Genomic DNA, 22,882 nt, shown 5'->3' on the forward strand with positions numbered 1-22,882 from the left:
CCCGGCACTTCTTTTTTTTTTACAAATCAAGCACTGCTTGGAGGTGACACAGACACAAACCTGCGCTATGAAGCCGACCAGGAACAGGTGGAGGTGAGTCCACAAGGCCATTCTTAGTCTTTCTTAGTGAGTCATTTGTAGGCCTGGCTATTACAAAGGTCGGAACACAACATAGGCTTTGTCACCAGATGCCTTGGGTTTTCCATCCCATGAAGCCTGAGCTCATGAATATTTATAAACCCAAGTGTAACTTGGTGGCGCTTGAGTCGTGAATGGAGGAAAGGCGCTGGGAAGATGAGCATGAGGCGAGGAGGGTATTGCCCCTGCAATGCGAACCTTTTTTGGAACACAAGAGATCCATGTAACCACAGCCGTGCCGAGGCCATGGAGATGTTACCCTAGGGGCCTGGCTCTGCCACTGAGTCAGTCACATTTTTTTGTTGTTGCATATTTATATAGCGTGAACTCGACCCGAAGGTATTGGAGCGCTTTATACGAGCACCGTATTTACATTACACATTCAGGCACGGGGAAATTAAGTGATTTGCCCAGAATCCAGGGCCGGACTGGCCGTAGCGGGCACCGGGCAATCCCCCGGTGCGCCGAAAGGGTGGGGGCCGGTTTTGGGCCTCTGGAGGCCGCATTTGTTACAGGGCCGCTTTTGCAGCATAGCTGCAAAATCGGCCCTGTAACAAAATCGACCAAAAACCGGCCTTGGCAAAGAGCTCGGCCGCACCCCCAACCCCAGGGGAGGGGAGGGGGCGGCCGAGCACTTTGCCAGGGCCGGTTTTGGTTCCCAGTCCGGCCCTGCCAGAATCACAGGATGTGGACGCTACCCCGAGGCTCAAACCCTGGTTTCCAGCACCAAAGTCGGCAGTCTAGCCGACGGACCACATCCTCTCCCCTCTCTTCCCAGTGAGGACAGCACTGTAAAGAGAAGGGCAAGCAGCGCGATCTTTGAGCTCTTTACAGAAACTTGGAATGCTGTTGGCAAGAGCGAATACATGGAAACTACATAGACACCGAAGGGGTGAACCCCTTTCATACATCAGCAGAGGAAGCCCAGGCGAGAGCCCAACGGCAGCCGGATGGCCATGAACCGAGCCTTTTATTTTTTTACTTTAAAGTTTTCTCTTTTTGTCTTCCTTTTTTTCATTTTGTCCATTCAATCTTTTGTGTTTCTATGTTTAATGCGGTCAAAGTGAATGTGTTTCAACACACATAAGTGATGAGTGATGGACCGACAGCTTGCACAGCATATGAATGCTTCCTGCTGAATGAGTGATTACGCTCTCTCGAGGTCTAGCGGACAAATTCTCTGTTATGTTTGCTGATCTGTGTGGAGAGGAGAGTGATAACGCTATTAGTGCTCAATTGCTCTTGTGCTGGTTTAAGTAGCTAATGATTTACTTCCGGGTCGTCTCCATTTCCTCTGGAATTCAAGGCGGAGATGCAGTCTAGTGGCTAATCTGTTGACTTGATTGTAATCCCAGCATCCCACTTCACGTCACTGTGTGCTCACAGGCAAATCCTTTACCTGACTCGGGCTCGGTTCGCCAATTTGCCAAATTGAGACTCTTTCGAAGTTTGCTAATCCTCAGCATCTTCAAAGATACAACAGACACGTTCCTCTCTTCTGGGCCCTAAAGTTTTGTAAACTGAAGGGCTAATTTAGTATTCATGCCGACAAGTACGCACTCTCGCCATACTTGTCTCAAATATTCACTTGTGGTGCCGCAATGCAATAATTCTTTAAAATCAACGTTATTTCCCTGCGTTGCCAAGAAACACTCACTTCTTACAGCCAATCTATTCTGTGTCTCGAAGAGAAAACCACCGTGTTACCCGGAGTAAGGTCGCACCTCCTCCTTTCTAAAACGCCAACCTTTGAATGTCTGCGAATCCTCTTGAAGACCTCACAATATCTTTCTTTTCTTTGCTGCTCAGCCGGACTGAATCATAGCTGTCTTCTGGCATACATTGGTTTATAGCCCTAGGACAGTGACGTTCCCTGGCTACTGCCGCTGGTCACTGCATCACTTCCATTGTGAAGCCTGATTTGCACATCTTTCTTCCCACGGAGGGTGCGTAATTACGCAGCGTGGCCCAATAGTGTAATCTCTAGTAAATCCGCAACGCAAACCTGCTGAAGTTACGCGACACTACGCTGGCGTAAAGGGATTTCAACATAGATTTACTGAGAATCCTGTCCACTACCACAGCTCATGGAGAATCCATGCAGCGATTTAGCACTATCAACATCTGCATCTTTTAAAGTCAGAGTTCGGTTCGCTAACGAGCAACAAAAAAAAAATAGCAGGGTTCCATGATCACAGTGCTGATCTCATGCATCAACACTGCCATCATGTGGCCAAGCACGGAACTCCTTTTATTTACATTTTTCTGATCTCACTCTAGCTCGCCTCCTTATCGGCATTAGGCCCAGCACTCATTACCCTCATTTGAGTGCTTAATTAAATCAAAGTTTCTGATTCTTAGCATCAGCTTGGCTGACTTTCAAAATCCTCATTACCCTCATTTGAGTGCTAAATTAAATCAAAGTTTCTGCTTCTTAGCATCAGCTTGGCTGACTTTCAAAATTAACACTCTAGATAGCATTAAATGAAATAGCTAACGATTTACATACTAATAATGTAGCGGGAGGAGTGGTGGTCAGTGCCCGTCAATATTAAATATTTCGAATTGGTTGTAATCCCACCCTAAAGTAAATTGAGGCGTACAGGCATATTAACAGTAGAGGCTCCTGGAGGGAGTGCTGTGGGGCGGGGGGCAGTAAACTCCGGAACGAATTACATTGTACGCTGAATCACCAGCTTGGTGTTGCAGCGCACGCAATGTAATTCGTTTTATTTATTTATTTAGTTACTGAACTCCGTTCGGCCTTAATCGGGAGTTACTACCCCCCACCCTACCCCTCCCCGCCTGCCCCACCACCCCACTGCACTCCCTCTAGGAGCCACTACTGCATATTAGAAACCAAATATGAAATATAAGTAGCATCCTTTAAATGCTACAAAATTACGTGCTATTTCCTGTAAAAAAAATGGAATGAAACAAGTAAAACCCCGCGAACGCTCGTGTGGTTGCAACTGCTCTGCGCTGATGTCTGGAGCTCAGTTTCACTGAACTGATGGTAGGCAGTGATATTGATAAGAGAAATGTATGCACGTTTGCTAACATTTGCGCTAGTTGCTTGGCGAAGGACCGGAGTATGACGATGTAGCGTCTGTTTCGCTTCCATTGTTAACTGAGGCCCTCATTTACGCATAATTGACACAGGGCAATGCTGCAAGGCTTCTTGCTGCGCTGACCTACATCAATGTGAATGCCAGGAATGCACCATATTTGTGAAAGACGGTGCATTCCTGTCCTTTACATCTGTGCTGGAGCACAATTTGCTGTCTAGCGTCAACGCAGGCACCCTTGCACCAAGGTTGTCTGCGTTGCATGCAGGATTGTGTTTGTGCAGGAAGGGAGACCTTCCTGCACAAAAACAATCCAAAGAGGCATTTTCCTCATTCTATGTATGTTGCAAAATGCAGCACACATGGAAAGAAGAAAAAAGAAAGTGAAATACAAATATTTCTCCTTGTTATGCCTGCTCTGGGAAGGTGGAAGGTTTTGGCGGTGCCCAAGGTTTACGAGAGTAAGTAATTCTGGGGCAGCATCAAAATCCATGGGTCCTGCGTGGGAAAACCCACCGCAGCACCCATGGAATGCCTCCCTTGTGCAGAGTAAGGCAACTGAGTGACTTGCGCTGCTTTGTCCTTCTCCATATCTATGTGGCCATGCAAAGCCACGCAAAGTGGCTTTGCATGGCCTCGTAGATATGATTGAGAGGGTTGGGACGCCAGAGCATAAAAAATAGTGATGCTCCGGCGGCGCAAGCCTCTCATAAATAAGATTCCCAATCTGCTGAATCCACTGCTTGTTTTGTAAGCAAATGCAAAAACAACAATTGATGGACAGAATGCAGAACAATGTCATGCATTCACCCCAGTACAGAGATCTGGGCCTAAATCCATCGTTTTTTTGCTCACCATGCCATTCCAGTTTGAACCCAGCCATATGGAAATCAGTCTTGACCCTGCGTCCAATGGGAACAGTCCAGCCTGAACTGCCAGGCCAGGTCCTCCCTGGACTGGAAACAAGCATCCTAGAACCGGTTTTGCTTTGTTCATCCTAAATTGGCGGGGTATGCCCAGACGTGGGACCTTGGTAATTTCGCCACTGTATTCAAGGTAGCCTGGCTGATGAGGAGTGTTACCACGAAACTTGTCCCAGGATGCTTGTTTACAGTCCAGAGAATTCATGGCTTGGCAGTTCGGTCTGGACTTTTCCCATGAGGCACAGGGTCAAGACTGATTTGCATATAGCTATCTCTGAACGGGGGTGGCAAAGTTAGCTAACTAATGATGATAGATGCAACCCAGATCTGTGACTGGGGGTGAGTGTCAGAAAGTTTCAGCACTCCATCCATCATCTCCTTGTGTTTGCTTTGTTAGCCCTAAGTTGGCAGGGCATGGCCAGACATGGGTCCCTTGCCCACTTTGCCACTGGATTCAATCTAGCCTGGCTGATGAGGGGTGTTACCCCAAAACCGGTCCTAGGATGCCTGTTTCTGGTCCAGGGAAAACATGGCTAGGCAGTTTGGTCTTGACTGTTCCCATGAGGCACTGGGTCAAGACTGATTTGCATATAGCTAAGTCTGAACCGGGGTCGCGGGGGTGAGTATCTGAAAAGTTTCAGAACTCTGTCCATCATCTCCTTGTGTATGCTTTGTTTTGTAGGCAAAAGCATTTGATTTTACAATTTGTAGAAGTTAATGCAATGATGGTGCCTGGAGTCTGTAGAAGGTAAAAATGTAAACCATTGTATCTCGTTACAATAAGAAATCGTGCAGTCTGGATCACATGTTTGTGACTCCTACCACTGCTACTGCCATCATTACTGCCAACACTGTTACTGCTACTACATCTGCTCCCATAGTATGACTACTACTGCTACTATCATTACTGCCAACACATTTACTGCTACTACTACATCTGCTCCTAGACTTCTACCACTATTACTACTAATACTATGACTGCCCCATAATACCACTAATACTGCTGCTACTACTACTACTATCATTACTACCAACACACTTACTTCTACTCCCACATCTGCTCCTATACCTCTACTACTACTGGTACTACTACTAATGCTACTGCTGCCCCATAATACTACTGCGACTACTGCTATCTTTACTACCAAAACATTTACTGCTATAACTGCACCTGCTCCTATACTTCTACTAATACTAATACTACTACTGCCACATAATACTACTGCTACTACTGCTACTACTACTACTACTACTACCACTACTTCTACTATCCTTCTTACCAACACACTTACTGCTACTTCTACATCTGCTCCTACTACTAATACTACTATTGTCTCACCACAATACTACTGCTACTGCTACTACTACCAATACTTCTACTATCCTTCTTACCAACACATCTACTACTACTACATCTTCTCTTATAAAGCTACTACTACTAATAACTCTTACAATCACCTCATATTTTTCTACCTGGAATACTTTACAGCCTACAGCATTTAACTCCAGACAGACACAGCACGTTTCTTTCATTTACTTGGTCGTGGTCGGTTCCGTAAGGACTGAACATATGGAGGTTTAGACGGGGGGCTGTCAAGGAAGGGGTTGTTCTTCCCATAAGGGTCAGACATAGAGAGAGCCGGTACTGTACGTCCGGGCTCTACGTGACAACAGAGTTTTCCCAGAGGAATGGGGAAATTACTGCGCCATTCAGCATTTCTGCATAGAGTTTGCAATCAGTTCTGACTCTTTCTTGATTTTTTTGTGAATTTTAAGGAGTAAGTCACACCTACAGGGTACCAATTAGACCCTGTGTGCTTTAGAATCCTCTAGTTGGTTGTTGTCTTTAGTGGAATAGATGCTCTCAATCCGGCTACCTAGACATGTGAATATAAGTTATGATGCAACTTTATTTTCCTTTACACAGGTGAGGTGTTCCACATCAGTTCTCCAACCAAGCTGACATTCGAGGAAGCAAAGAAGGCCTGTGCGAAGAAGCAGTCTATCCTGGCATCTGTTGGAGAACTCCATGCTGCCTGGAGGAAAGGTTTCGACCGCTGTGACTATGGTTGGCTGTCTGACGGCAGTGTCCGGTACCCCATCTCGGTGGCTAGACCTCAATGTGGAGGTGGGCTTTTGGGGGTACGCACCAAGTACCGCTACAGGAACCAAACCTACTTCCCTGACCCTCAGACCAAGTACGATGCCTACTGTATCCAAGGTAAGTGTGTGTCTCCCTTTTATTTCTGGTTGATTCAATTACAATGTCTCTGTGGGAGTCTCTAAGGAGGGGACACATTTCTTTATGTGTTGACATTATTCACTCTGAGTGGACATTTTATGATGCTTCGAGGATGCCTGCACACATTGGACCTAAGCCGCTCTGTTATTTCTGTGAGCAACTGTGTCTTGCTCATGATTTTTGTGTGATTTACCTAACAATGTCTTGGAGTAAGCACACTTATCAATAACATACAGATTTAAGAACTTAGTTTAGCGTAGCCCAGATGAGCTGAGATATGATAGACATGTTTCACACCGCAGAGGATTGAATAGAGTAGATTAAGAATTAACATTTGCATTATATATGTTTTCTAGAAATGATTTGTGTAGTGTTATCCATGCATTTTTAGGCGATAAGTAAATGCACAGAATTTTCTTTCAGGTGTGATTTTGAAGCATCGGCCCCCATTTACAAGAGGTCCGGTGGTGCAGGTCTCTCAATCATATCTATGAGGCGACGCAAGGCCGCCTTGCGTGGTTTTGCATGGACTCATAGATATGGAGTAAGGAAAGGCAGCACAAAGCACTGCGTTGTCTTACTCTGCGTAAAGGAGACGTTACATGCCTGTTGAGGTGTGTGTTCTCACGCAACACCCATGGATTTTAGCACTGCCCCAGATTTACAAAATCACATAACACTGGGGCAGCACCAAAAACGTACGCCTCCCAGAGCAGGCGTAACAAGGAGAAATGATTACATTTTTCCTTGTATTTTCTCTTTCTGTGTGCTGCATTCTGTAGCACACATAGAATGAGGAAAATGCCACTCGTGATTGTTTTTGTGCAGGAAGGTGCCCCTTCCTGCACAAAAACAATCTTGTCAATAATACAGATACCCTTGCACCATGGTGCAAGGATGCCTGCATTTGTGCTCGGCTGCAAAAGGTATTCCTGCACGGACTGAAAGGACAGGAATGCACCATATCTTGTTAATATGGTGCATTCCTGCCATTTAGGATTGGCGTAGGGCAGCACAGCAAACAGACTTGTGGTGCTTTCCTATGCCAATTCTTTGTAAATGAGGCCTTTTGTTTGCAAAATGTTGGGACTAGTTTACAAATCCATTTGTGGATAAAAACCTATGGTTAAGGACCAAAATGAATCTATTGTCGCCTGTCAGCTAGCAACAAAAATGAAACCTGGCTGGTTTGAATACTTATACTGCAGTCTTAATGTACCCCGCAACTGTGTACACGTACACAGGAGTAAACTCAATGTAAGAAGTTGGAAGTGAAACGACCAAGGCATGGTTATCTTTAAGATATTGCAGATGTACCCTAACTTGTGATCTTATTGGTCTTCAAAAACTCTTTTCCTACCCATTTCCATGCTGGCCATGGCCAGGGTTTACTCTATTTCTTGGGCGGAAAGGGAAGCTGAACATCCTCAGACCTTAAGGTGGAGCAGCAGAAGTGACTTTTCTTTGGAGACAAGGTTTCCCAGTGAAGAAGAAAAGAGAAAGGACATGCATTTGCACAGCAGGCTGTCTCTCCACAAAGCAGAGTTGGAACCCGAGTACCACTCACAATGGGGAAATAGCAGTTACCACATGAAATCCCAGCAGTACACATGGAAAGCTGCCACGGGTGCAGCATTCTAGTCATACAACTGGGATTTTATGAATTCTCAAAGGTTATACATTTGCACCTGTGCGTAGCACTGCATGTAAAGATCCAACAAGGTCTAAATATTCAGTAACCTCTTCCAATGCTTGTTTAAGTAGGTCGCTATTATGAAGTGCTGAATATTGCGAGGTAGCACTTTAGTGCAGAATTACAAATATGTCATTTCATGCAGCAACCAAGTCTTCTGTGCAGCATTGCATGAGAAGGGGGGAGCAGGACAGCACCACATCTTACTTATTTATTTATTTATTTATTTATAAAGTTTAATATAGCGCATCTGAAGAGATATAGTGCTGTTTCTCTTCCCCCCTGCACTGGTGCTCTTTGAACCTGTCTTGTACCACCCAGTGGTGTAACAAAAGCCCCCACAGCCCCCGCAGTGCAGGGGGGGCCGAGCTCCGGGGGGCCCTTCTGTCACTGGCAGGTCCATGGGTCCAGAGCATGGGGGGCCTCCTGTATGTACTTTGCAGGGAGGGCCCTAAAGTCTCATTAAGCCACTAGTACCACCCCCACACCATTACATCATAGTGTCTGGAAGAGGCTTTGTATTGGAAGGGAATCCTTCCAGTACAAAATTGAAAGTTACCCTTCCAGTAAAAACTCCTAGGCTTAGACCAACGTTAAAACATTTCCCACACTGGATGTGTGTGGTTCAGTACAGCATGCATGCAACGTTGGTAAAGTTAGGAGAAATACAAACATTTTTGCTGCAAAGCCCTGTCTACCATTGTTGGTAGATAGAGCTTTGTGTCAGAGCCATTGGCGGTTTCATGAGAATGCTATTGTATCAACCACAAAACAGCCCCTTAACGCAAAGCAATTCAAAGTAGCGTGAAGAGGTATTTGCATTATTTTTTGGCAACTTTCCAATGCAAAACAAATTTTACACTCAAAAGTAAATAGTATATCAAACTTTAAAGCAATTTAGGTCAATTTTTGTTACTTTGCACCCGTGCAAAGGCTCGATAAATCTGCACCGCTGTCTTCCGAGCTTTTTGATGATGGATAAAAACGGTAAGGGGCCATTGCCAGTGAAATAAAACTAGGTTATTGTTACCTTTGTTCTGAACAGCTGAATCAGTGGTGACTAATTGGAAACATGGAACTCCACTGTGAGCGAAATAAAATCAAGCAGGGAACTGTAGGTAGCTGGAGCAAAAAGGTCTGCAGTCCAGATGCTCAGGGAGGGAAGAAGGAGTGATGTCATGCTACAGAGTGCCTCGGTGAAGTTTCCTCTGCCTCCTACTGCTAGCCTGGTTCTGTTCTCACTGACTCAACTCTCCAAGTGCCAAAGACACATGTTATACATTTAGTTTGAAACAAAATGGCTCGAGCTGTCCACAGGACAAAAATTTTCTCATACACCCCAGAGAGTTTCTGTCTTAATCATTATCAAAACAAATCTTTCTCCCAATGAAGGAGACATTTCTCAAGTGCCGTCACCATTAGTTTATTGCCAAAGACATCGTAGTATCCCCTTTTATGGAAAAATGTATTTCGATGTCCAATTTGTACAGTTAGAAATTGATCCCCAACTTCCTGAGCCAGAAGACTCCAGTCTGGATTTCTGCTTTGTTTTGGATACACAAATCCACAATCTCTTTTCATTCGCTACTATTAAACGAGTTAAAGGAAAGACTCAGACTGCAGCATCAGCACAGACTGCAGCATCAGCACAGACTGCAGTTTTTCAATAAAGATTGTCGCCCAGTGCATAAGTAGCCACATCAGCACAGACATGGATAATTCTGCCTGTGACACATGTATTGCAGGTTTGAAATGTTTTGTGGTAGAATGGTTTAGTAAAATTATCTTTAGTCCTTTAACTAAATAGGGACATACGAATATCATATAATTGGTAACAAAGAAGACCTACATAAAGATATATATGAAAGAATACTTTTCTAGAAATATTCTTCTTTATTAGAGAATTACGGAGAATTACAAATATCATTTTAGTATAACACTAGTGAGATAGAAAACATGTCTGCATAGGCCAGTGACATTCAGGAAATGGAACTTTGTTGAATCATTTGTAAGTGAGGAATACTAATGCACAGACATCAAGGACCCTTTGATGATTAACACTTGTTTCTGTCTATTCAAAGTCATTTTTAAAGGTATATTTGATCCAAGATCCAGCAGTGGCCTCTCCATGTTAGATGAATAGGTATGGAATAATAGCATTAAATAGCTTCAGCCCAAGGACGTGTGTATACAGCACATAGAAGAGATGTGCTGTATACTTTCCTGACTAAACTGAAACCAGTGATGTGAGCATTACCGTAAACACAAATCAATGAGAGGTCTTCTCTGAACCCAATAACAACAATGTGGTAAAAGAAGTGTCCTAAACTATAGAACATACTGATTACTAAATGGGATATTAGGGATCATTCTATGCTCTTTAGCTCCTGGGAGATCTTTCTGGATGGATGCTGAGTAAGCTAGGGATGTTCTTGAGGATACTGTTTCCCAAGAATGCTTAATACATTCCAGTCAATCCTACATCAGCGAATTGGGGAGATCTGTTGGAAGATAAATCAGTGCAATCATCTGGGTGCTGAGTATGGCCTAAACTATTATCCCAACAAAAGGACTTAATGTGAACTCATCTAGGGAGATACCAGTCACTCAACCCAGACTGCCAAAGATTGTAGCTGGATTGGAGGAATCATGTTAGGGAAGCTTGCGGTGTTCTTTGCAAATAGTCGGGTCTAAGCCGTGAAAATAGTTTAACAGAACTGTCTGGAAACTTCCAAAATGTTTACTTTAGAAAGCACTATACTAGATATTTCTCCAGACTTAGACTTCCCTCGCTGCTCATCAAAATGATGAATGAAATGATCCTACATATTAAGCCACAATAAAATATTTATCATAGACTTTGATTACATTTAATGGAGAGTCTTTGCTTAAAAGCATTTCATTTTGCAATTCATACTCAAGTGATTAGGAGCCACCATTACATTTCTTAAAACGACATGCCTAAATGAATGTCTTATTATAGGCCACTCTGACCTGTTGATAACTTTCAACATCACATCTTGTCTAGGTGTGGGCGTAATTCAATGTAGTATAATCTCGTGGAATTACCTAAAAATTCGACAAGATTATGTTTGAATTACGCAAGAGGAGTAATTCTGCATTCAGCGCGGTTTCTTGAAGCAAAAATGCCTCCTCGCGCCCAAAATGGACATGAGAATGTATTTTGAGCTATGAAATAGCATTAAATGCAGCAGAACACAAATAGCGAAAGCGAGCGCCCACTCACACTCGCTAAATGTGCTCTCTCTTTAGTATTTTCCCCCAAATTACTCTTAATTATGTAAGGAGTAATCGTGTGATTATCGGTAATTTCGCGTCACATGCGGAATTACCAACATTACTCCAAATCATCTGGCGTAACTGAAATTCCATCAGGTGTAATCTTGTCTTTAATGGCTGTACCAACATAATGTGCCTGCAATACGTCATCCAACACTTTACTCAAATCATTTAATTTGGAAAAGTCACTAATAACCTACCTTATAAGCTCTTCCACTTCAGCATTACTCACAAAAGGAAAATCTGTACATATTTTTCTTTCTTCTTTTGTAATGAGTGAATAATTAGAACTTATAATGAGGTTTGAATGAGGCAGAGATGAGTTTACAGATCGTTGATGTCTCCCAGTATCAGACGAGTGGAGTTAAGTAATAATATTGCACGAGGTGACGTGAATAAAGAAAAAAGAGTGTCTCTTCTACTGTCATTCTAGTCTTACTCTCGTGCCATCATCAGGCTAGGATAATTGGTGCAAGTCCGATCGAAGGTATGGCCACAAATGTGAGTTGTGGCATCTAGCAATTGGCAAAGACCTAATATTTTTAGAGTTTCTTGAAGGGACTTGGCCTCAACGTTGTCTGAGTTATCAAGGTGGAGGTTAAAGTCTCCTAGCAAAGTAAAATTCGCATAGCGAACTACTACAGAGTAAGTGCCTCCACTATCATTGACAAAAAGCGAGTGCTAGGACCTGGAGGGAGATACAGTAGACAACCAGTGAAAGATTCTGATGCACTGACCCTAAGACAGAAGCCTAGGCTTTCTGCACCTTTGAGGGTGTCCATGTCAAAGGTGGGACATTGAAAACTCTCACAGAAGATAATGGATCATCCGTTACCCGATCCACATTGTCCTGCACTTGGACACAATTGTATAACTAGACAGTATTGCTGCGGCAATATCAGGATTACACCAAGGTTTCAACCAGGTTTCAGTGATGAACAGAAAATCCAATGTATTTGCGGTATTTAAACCAGTTATGGCTTGTGCATGTCTTCATAAAGAAGAAGCATTGATGAGCCCCCCAGCAAGAGCAGTTTTGGGTGAGTTGAGGGCCCGAAGGCCATCAAAGACGGCTCTAGAGGACAGCCAGCCTTGTTTCTGCAGGCAATGCATGCAACAGGGCCCATTAAACTTGCTGGGTCGTATATGTGAGAGTTAGTTGAGGGCTGGCTCCTAAGGCTGTGGAGGAACTGAGAGGATAGGAGTATACCCGGCTCCGGCTGGGCATGGTGGCCAGTAAGCCAGTTTGGAAGAGCTGAGCTCGGGCATAGCTAAGCTATTGTTGGCGCAGAGGGAGCAGTGTTACCCTTCAATCCCGGACTGTAAAGGGCTCACTGCAACCCAATTATGGCTGTCTTTTACTACCCAACCATTCGCCTTATATACTTAGGTCTCCATGACACCCTTACCATGCCTTGTTTCAATAAATGATCATTGGACAGATGTTAGCCCCTAGTAGTGAAGGCAACTGTTCTGTAACATTAGTCACTTCATTTTATTTTCCAGTGGCCACTTTTGGTTGCCTTAGTGAAATATTTTTGGCTCTAATATATGCAGCAGCATTTCGAAGCTAACATTTTGTTCTTTCCTGAAGAAAGACTCTACACTACATACTTGCCTGTTGGGGCACAATTAATGTATATTCATTTGATGAATTAGGAAGGTTATATCACAGTATAGCTGTGTTCACACAAATCTGAATTTAGAATATCCAAACCTGTGCTTTGGCTAAGTTACAGCCACACTGAAATACTGCAAGACAATGCAAAATATTTATCCATAGAATTAATAAAGTAAATATTTGTATTTACATCCATTTGTTCTACAGTTAAGATATGCTGGAAATACGTTAAAAGCAAACATGTAAAGTGAAACGTTCCACTCTGCTTAAATGGGTCAGCCCACTTCAGCCATTACCCCCCTTGCACTGTGAGTGAGGTCATTACCTGGTAGCTTGCATACATCTGCCTAAAAAAGAAGTGCTCTTCAGTGCTAGGGCTGGTACATTAATACTTTACTTTGCCAACGCTTTTTCTCTTTCCATTCATTATCCCTATTTTATTTCCGTTCAGTCATTTTTGGTTGTTTTTAACAGTGTCTTCAGTAGTTCAAAGCATACAGTAACTTTTCTTAGCTTCAATAAAAATCATACTGACCTCTGAGGGTTTCTACACCTGTTCTAAGTTCACCTGCCAGCCAGGTAGCACTCTTACTGTTTCATTACAATTATTTGCAATAGTTAATTGTTTAGTAATTGTTTATTTCATACAGCCAGCACATTTGGGTGGCTACATGTTTCCTTGTTTTTTTTAAATCTTCGTTGTGTGGCATATGCTTGCAATATAAATCGTAACAATAGAATTAGCTTGGCCAAGGACAGCTCTATTTGCTCTGCCAATGCTTTTTTCCTATTGTAATCAACCACTCTTTGCCCACACACACTCATAGAAGAGTCACTTTGTGTGGGTTTGGTCTTCGGGCTGTGTTATGCCAATTTATTCATGGCATTCTCCACTGAAACATCAATTGTATATGTATTTCTGTAATGATAAGCAGAAACAATTGATAGCAAGCCTTCGCTTGTACCTTGGGGTAAAAAAATGCTTACACCGCGAGCCCAGACTCCACATGCATTAGAAGGCACTTCAAGTTTCCTTGGTAATTTTTGATATGACATAGGCAGTCTCATTGACTTTGAATTTTTTCATCCTGAGTTTAAGCCCAGGTTTCCCAAATATAAGCTGTGTGATCTGAGATACATCATGCACATCTGTGATTCTGAACTCTAAACAGGGCCCACTTAGAAGCTGTCTTCTTCTGGGTTTAAGAGATACATAAACATGTGTAGCCACTTTCCAATTCTAGCCAAAGGAGCCCCTTCCTTCTCTCTGAAACGGCAGCCAATATTTACTTTTTTGTGGAGTATCTCAGTGTTATAATGAAGGCTTGTAATATTGCACTACGAAATGCAAACATTAGAAGCTAATTAGCAACAAAAACGTCTAGACTGGGGTGCGGGGGATAATCCAAAAAACATTGTGAATAAAGGACTGTGGCTCCAGGCATCCTATTAAAGTAATATCCATTTAACTCACTCCAGGAATAATATACTTTAATTTAATTATCCGAACTTAATTTCCTTACTTAAACAATTTTGAGAAGAACAGACGTGAGCTGTTCTACAATGATAAAAACCGCCCTAGCCATATAAACAGTGATACAGTCAATCTAACATCAGCCCTTCCTTCCTAGCATGAAAGGCCCCATTAAATGCGCCCGATAGCCTTTGATCAGTGCAAGAGTGGGCCGGATCATTTCCGTCCCTTCTGTAGTGAAGAGACTCCCGCATTCGTGAGGAAGTGCTACTTCATTATGAACACAAAAATCACCCTCTCTACTTAAGTGCTTGTGTGGCAGGAGCTGCCTTCATGCAATAAAGGCATTCTGAGAACAATACAGAGCAAGCGGCAGCATGTCTTCATGCATTAAAGTGAGCACAGGAAGTAATGGCGGGAAACAGCTGAGACACCTCCAGCCGCACCTGCAATGTTTCACCTCTGCGCGACCTCCCTTACTCTAGACTGAATCTTGCTGAACTGACATCTCAGCAGCATCCACCCATCTGTGGGGGTCCCCAGCGTAAGTCTTAGATCTATGCTTTCTGCCAACTCTGCCTTCCCTGTGACTTCCTCCTTGTACAATGGTTTCGGCATTCCATCCCCTGCATTGAGGCTTCTGCTTATGGCTACCCTTGTAGATGCGGCTTCTGGTGTTTGAGAGCTGCATTTTTATCATGTTTGTGCATTTCCCTCAGGACAACAAGTTTTCATCCTGTGCCTCTTGGCAATCTATATGCCCTCTTCTGGGAACTGTAGTCGTGAGTTCCTTCCTTTAAGATAAATAGTCTAGCCTACTTGATAATAAGGATTTGTAAGAGTAAACCAAGAAACAGTAAGGTACAGACATCATTTCACATGGAAGAAATAGAGGAACCATTGTGCTAATCTCTTCTCCTGGCCTGTGCCTTGACCACTCCACTTGTTACTTTTGTCTTATGTTGTGTTTTTCACCCCCCCCCACCCCCCATTCACCCCCCCCACCCCCCATTCACCCCCTCCTTCTCCCTCTTGTGGCAATTTTGACGATTTCATGGTAAAGGCATAAGCCCCCTTTCCCTTCCTACCAGTGTTCTTTAGCACAAGAACATCCGCTTTGTTTTTCTCCTGCTAAATGTCCGCACCATTTTCACGAACACTCCTTACTATGATGCCAAGCAAAGTTTTACAGGGTATTTTTTCAAGGAAATGTTTGATGTTACTCCCAACAAAGTAGAGGTCCCTGACAATGCCTGCTTCCGTACAGTCAACGGAAATGGAGAGGCGTCAGTGGTATCAGTTATTCCAGTTTGCATACCTGCATTCAGTGTTCGAATGGTGAGTTTTCTCTTCATGGTGCCACCAACAGTGTAAGTTACCCACGCATTACAATGGCTATGAACAGCCTGATGCAATCCCATCCAGTGCCCAATAAGAGTTCATTGGAAGAAGAAAGGATAAGACATTTATAATATATAAGAAACAGCTCGAGTTGAAAGCTTGTTGTCTACTGACTTCACTGCTGGGTTAGGCAGGGAAAAGGGTGAACATGTACCTTTGATGAAGAGAGATTTAGAGATACATTTTTCAAAGCCTAAATAAACGCCTGCATGCTGGCGAGGTGCTATGTGTTTAGCTGCAGTTGTTATAGCAACCCTTTCTCATTTCCCTACTGACCATAACAAAGCGAGCTGAAAGACATGCCTGGTGCTCGGAGCACATTTGAAGTAGACGATTCATGCGCTGATGGCGCTGATCGCTAGTTTTCGCTACCGCTGGCCATCATTTTTATCACACCAGTGCACTTTTGCGTAAACCATGACTATTTGTTTAAGGGCATCACACGTAATTTCTCTTTTCCTTACATTAATGTCAACCATAGGCTTTCTCTAGTGTGAGATTTGGGTCGAGGACAAAATGACTTGCTAGGGATTGTGTGTATCAGTTGCATGTGTTGCCCTAGCAACGTTCATTGCACAACTTACAGAAGCAGGGTTGAAATATCTTAGAGAGAGGGGAAATTATGAGAGGCTATTGTTACTTGTTCCTAGATTGCGAAAATGGGGATCATGTGATAAAAAGCATCACAAAATTTCAGATTGCCACTCAGATGGCCTCTCTTAGGTAATATGTATAAAAGCCATAATGTTTCCAAGAATTATGCGTGTCACACGAATAAAAAATGACAACATTTTGCTGACTTTTAGTTTTAATCAACTATGTTCACCAGTCATACTGACTTCCTATGTAGCATAGAGCCACCCAATTATGTCCACCCCAGGAGGCCATCATCTTTGGTTAGGGTAGGCCCTTGTGCAACAAGAGGGAATGAGTATTGTGTGCTCCCGCCATGGTGTTGCAGGGGGTCTGTAGGGGCCTGCCCCATTCATGAGAGGTTTTACCTGGTGGAAAACCACACCCCATAAACCTGGGCCAGGTGTTCCCACTCCAAGTAATCCACGGTGTGAGAAGACCAGTAAACTCGTAGCCCAGCAGAGCGGTATTACTCCACAGTGAAGTGGTCTGAGCCTCCATCAGAATGAGAACGGGGGAAGCGTTCTAGTATACTTCGTTTTCACAAAATGTGTAGGAAAGTAAGGCTATTTGTGCAATAACATAGCGTATGGCCAACAAGAAGTTTCCAATACATTTTTTGTTGTAGTTTATTTCCCAAAATTAGATTCTCTACTGATAAAACTTTAGGGACAAATTGCTTGTGCCGAGTATCTTACACAAATCAAACATTGCCCTGGAGCATGCCTAGAAGAGTTTTTAGTTATTATAAACCTCCTTAATGTATAATCATAGACCAGGCAGCCTGGTGTTTAAAAGTCTATTTCGAGAACGATGCCCATCTTTTAAAAATCCTTCAGTGTGTTTTGAGATGACTCCTAAGTAGTTGAAATGTCCCTGGGAAAGAAGCAAGGTCATGCTTTAAAATAGAACATCCCAAGCATGAAGTAGGTCATTTCATTCATATTATGAATTATTCACCAGAACTCTATTTTCAACAATGTCATCAACATAAAACTTAATTCAACAATATAAACTTAATTTCTCCGTCTCTCTAGACATTGTTCACATTTTTGATCGTATGCTACACGCCCACTGCTTGTTGCCCCCTCTTAAAATTGTCCCTTGTTGCCCTCTAGATGATGTAGTCCTGCATCTGCTTAATTTGTACTTGCAAATGACTCTTCATTGAAGATCTCCCATTCCGTATTTGCTAAAGAAGAGTGGTCGCTCAAGAACCAGAGGCTAACCAATTGTGCACAGTGCAGATCTCCCCCATTTGCAGTGTTGCCAGGCCTGGTCTAGTTACCATGTGTTCTTTCAAATTATGACTCAGGTGAAGGCTCATGGACACCCAGTTTAGGGCAAGAGCCCACTGCTTGTAAACCTGTCCATTAGTTAATATGAAAGGAGAGAATTCTCTTTTCAGCGGTCACCATTTTGGTTTTAAATTTAAAATCTGGCTTGATATGAAGTGAGCTAGTGTCCTTCTTAGTAAAATGTGTTGTTGTAATGTAAGATGGATATGTAGAGCGCTGCTTGTTACCTGTGATGGTATCTCGGTGACAAATCTTTTATGATGGTTTCAGGCAAAATCGTGTAGCCTGGGACAATCGGTGTTTACAAGGCAATATGCTTGTTAGGTCTTTTTCTTAACACAAGTGATTCAGGGATGCGTGTGCTATTGCACAATGGTGCCTCCCAATTACTCCCTTAATTGACTCCCCAGAGTCCCCAGAGGAAGGTAGGGCGTGCAGCTTTGAATTACTCCAGGATTTGGTAGGTTTATAAGTCAGATACCATCTAAGATCGTTTTCTTACACAGTAAAATCAATTCACAGTCATCCCTTGGTACAATCTTTTGGCATAACCATGAAACATCTCAAATCTCTAAGTCGCATTCACTAGACAGAAGCTTACTACTTAACCTACTGACCCCACATCTCCACAATCGTGGCTGTATGAGTGCCAGTAACAATAAAAAGTAAGCAGAGTTAAGCAGAGTATTAAAAAATATGCCCAATGAAAAAATAGATTAGGTCATAGCATGGCCATAGAAATGGCTCAGAAATTGACCCTAAACTGTCTTAGAGCAGGCATAGTGAAGCACAGTTATAAAAAATAACATTGAAATCTATAGATAGTGTTATCCTATGGATATAAGTTCGGGATTTCTGTGTTTAGAAATTGAAGAAAAAGCAATGTGTGCATGACTACATGTTTACACAAAGAAGTTGTGGCACCACATATCCATCGGCATCTTCGTGCCTGAGGTCACCCAAGCAAAATTCACATTGATTGCCTGGCTGAGGCGAGTGGCAGGCAGGCACATATGAAATGTATACACGGCCTGGGTAAAAAATGTAATGACTTTGGCACCGCAAGCACCTTTTCCTAAATTAAATAAATGTCTTCATGGAAAGAGAAACATGGCAGCTCCAGTCCAAACAGCCATCTTGGGATTTTAGCTGTGAAAACTGCCATAAATAAACAGGGCATGCTTGATTCAGATTCTGTAAGTAGCGCGGGGCCCTGACAAAGGGCAGAGCCTGGGAATAATGACCCCTCTGGCCCTTGTTTCTCGTGGCACAGTTGGCACAGACAGAGAAAGGTGCATCGTCGCTCACAAAGAGATGGGCTCTCTGCCCTTCCCCTGTGTGTGCCACAAGCTGTACAGAGGACAGACAGACCTTCAGCCCCGAGTAGTCCCCGAGCTGTGACTCCTGGGTGTCAAAGAACACTCTTGAAGCTGGCATGCACCCTCCGGTTTAGCATGTAAGAAGAAAGACACACACGGTATGTGTGTCACCAACTCGGCACTGGTAGTGAGAAAATTATCCTATGCGTTGAAGTGTTTTCAGTTTGCAAAAAGTAAATAAGCTGTGAATGTATTTCAGCCATGAATATTCAGCTTATTATTATGATTATATTTATTTTCATGCTCTATTCTCCACGCTAGCTACAGTAACGAAATATATTTTGCTTTCAATTTAAAATACGATACAGACTACAATGTTATTAACTTTTTCACACTGATTGTGCTTTTTGTTTTTGCAGAAAAAAAGAAAATATCCGGCTCGGCGCCTGTTATTTTGCTATTGCCTGTAGACACTGTGTCTGCGAGTGCGATCCGCAAAGTTGAAGCACTACCGGTACAAACGACTCTAAAGCCACGCGAGTCAATAACCCAGGAAGTTAAAAAAGAAGCCACAGAGGTGAGCAGCACACCTGGAGAAGTAGCGAAAGCAGAAGAGATTCAAACAGAGAAGCCTTTGCCAACAACACCCTCTGATCAGTCTGTCACTGATGACTCTGCAACAGCAGCGCCTGCACTCTTGATACAAGCAGAAAGCACTTCCTCTACAGAAAATGAGGTTGCCACAGAGGATCAGACTGAGAAAATGGCGGACGCTACACCAGTGCCAACAACAGGCACGGTTAAAACAGAAATGCTCGAAGAGACCCATGCAGTCGACGAATTGTCAGCAGAACCAGCCGCAAGTCGCATTACACCCACAATTGTGCCAACACTAAGAACTAGTGCGGATATTACAGACATTGTCAGCAGTTCACAGAAACCCATCACTGATCAATCACAACTTGGAGAAGGCAAAGAGGACAGCCAACAATTTTCAACTCAACAGACTGAGACAAGCACACAAATTGCTTTTCTGGATGCCTCTCTGCAGACCACCTTGCAAGAAAATGCCACAATTGAAACATTGGAAACAGAGAGCTCAGTTACGCTGACAAAGGAAGACGTGCAGTTAAGTGCTGAATCCACCGATGTGTCAGTTGAAGCAAAAAGTCCTCAAAACTTTACAACCATAATAATTTCCCAAGGAGCATACACCGATCAATATGGCCCTATAACAGACTTGGGTGCTGAAACTGTAACACTGCAGCAGAGTATTGCAACTTCTGCAGCATTTACAGACGTGGACATCATCACAGTATCTAAGACATTCCCAGATGGAAGCAGTGTGACTATGCAGGAATCCTCAGTGCAGGATGTGGTATCATCCACAGATGAAACACCCCTCTTTGTAGCCTCGTCTAGCAGGCAGCCCTTTCGAGAAGTTATCACTGTTTCAAAGACATCACCAGATGAGGCAGATGTGACGAGCAGTGAGGCTCCTACAACTGTGGCAACATTGCCTCACAAGGCACAGACATCTCTACCCACGCTGGACGAAGAGGAAGTATCTTCAGGAGACCAAGAAGAGCCTCTTGTGAATGTAAGGGCTACTGAAGCAGAAGGACTGACATCTACTGGTGTCACTGCAGAAACTCTTCCACCCACAACCACGCCATCGGTGATAGAGTGTGACACAGTTCCCGGATCAACAAAAACTACCACTCAGTATGAAGATTTAACAGAAAGTGCATCTCAGTTGGTTGCTGAAGGAACACCAGCTGCTGTTTTTGTCTCTGAAAAAACAGAAGGGTCAGGTATGCTTGAGAGCAAAGAGGAAACGCAATACACTGAAAAAGTCGAGTACACTACTTCTCTTGTTACTGACAGTTATAGACATGAGAGTGCTGACCTGTCTACTGAAGTTACGTCACTCTCAAAAGTGTCAGAGGACCAGTCTGATGTTGGAACCCTTCCACCAAAACCTGAAAAGCCTTCTGAAGAAGGGGTATCACCTACCCCCTTGCTAATGGAAATAAGCAGCAAAGGAGAACTGGAAGAAGCTGTCTCTGAATCTGAAAGAAGCAAAGCACCTTCTGCAACTGAGAGGCCTGAGCACAAAGATGAAGACAGCACACAGTCTACAGTGACGGAAAGTAGTCATCAGAAAATGTCAACAGCGACAGCATTTGTCGCTTCTAGAGAGCCTGAGGAAATTACAGATGTCACTTTAGCGGCAGAAATTCAGTTGGAAACAAATGTTGAAGGCAGTGCTATGGGAGAGGAAGGGACAGACATTGCAAGGAGAGTGACAACACAACAGGCACAAACCCAAGGTGGTGATGAAACAACATCTATTGCTATTAAGACAGATGAACTTACTTTGCATGTCGATCTAACAACTGTGTCGCCTGATGCATTATCTTCCGAGAAAGATGCAAGTCAAATAATCGAAGCAACACCCACAGGTCCAGTGCCAGAATTAACCTATACAGAGAGCACCATTTCGGAGCAGTCGGTTTCTGGCTCAGATTTAGCTCTGGATGTGACATCTTCACTAATACATGAACAAGAGGTGACATTGAAGCCAGATCTCCCAGTAGATACAGAAGGCTCAGCAGATTTTGGTAAAGATGACACTACTGGAGGAGAGCTTACCCCTGGAAAGATAATTATCGCTACACCTGAAGCTCCAATAGGCAGCACAGTCGCTGTGATATCTGATGAAGTCGACACCACAAGAGAACAGGAAATGAAACCTGCAGACATTACAACAGAAGCACCAAGAACTAAAATTGAAATGGTGACCCAGGCTAAACATGAGGAAGAAACTGAGAAAGTGAGTCCTCTGAAAGCAGTGTCTGAGGAGCCTTTCCTACCTGAACATGTGACCCATGTACCAACAAGATCCGAAAAAGAGGAAACATTTACTGAGGAAAGCCTGGAGGGTTCAGGTATGAGTGTCGAAAGCACAACCATTGAACAAGATATTGTTTCCGATAAAGAAAAAAGCATGTTGCCTGTCACAGAACCTCCAGGTACAACTTCACCCTCTGGGACAGGTGATTTTGTAGTGACCGTATCGTCAATACCTGAAAGATTGATCTTGCCGCCAGAGAGCACAGCTGAAGTGGGTATAGAAGAGGCAATAACACAGGACAGTCCTAAGCTAACAGAAACAATTCAAGCAAGTAAGGCACCAGAAGCAGAAACTGTTGCAAGTGATGTGACAGTCCATGCAATGTTGCCAAGTTCTAAAGATATAGGCACGCCTTCCCATGGCGGTATGTTAGAAAGTCATACCCCTTCGACTACCCATCAATTCATATCCACACAGCGACCACTTCTTATTGATGCGGAACCCGGCGAAGAGACGAGCAAAGACATGCTGGTCATTGAAGAATCTGTTTCTCCCTTTAAAGCTACTACTGAAGTGGATTTGCCAGGCAAGAAGACGGAGACAGAAATAGATTCTGAATATTTCACAACCGCAAGTGATACAGTGATTTCACAGCCAACAACGACTCCAGCGTGTGACGAGGCTACTGAGGGCTTGGAGCCAACCCAAGAAGCCGCCTCACTCTCAGAAGATGGATCTGGTGTACAAATATCACATCCTCTTGGAATCATTCATGTGATTATGGTTAATATCACTGATAATGAAACAGGTATGCAGACTGTTGTCCTAGTCATAAGATATCTCCCTTTTTAAATATAATTTATCATTTACGAATATGAACATCACTATAGTCAACTCTGTTTTAAAGACCCAAAC

General features: G+C 43.4%; 1 protein-coding gene across 1 annotated transcript in view; it reads left to right on the plus strand.

The window, feature by feature from the left end:
• VCAN (versican) overlaps positions 1–22,882 on the plus strand; it is a 164,867-nt gene that overhangs the window by 80,850 nt on the left and 61,135 nt on the right. The window contains exons 6-7 of the mRNA XM_085632423.1: positions 6,057–6,350; positions 19,530–22,775. Of these exons, the coding sequence (XP_085488549.1) occupies positions 6,057–6,350; positions 19,530–22,775 (3,540 nt within the window). The remainder of the gene's footprint in view (positions 1–6,056; positions 6,351–19,529; positions 22,776–22,882) is intronic.

This window comes from Triturus cristatus, chromosome 2_1, assembly GCF_964204655.1.
Source record: "Triturus cristatus chromosome 2_1, aTriCri1.1, whole genome shotgun sequence".
In the NCBI taxonomy this organism is placed as follows: domain Eukaryota; kingdom Metazoa; phylum Chordata; class Amphibia; order Caudata; family Salamandridae; genus Triturus; species Triturus cristatus.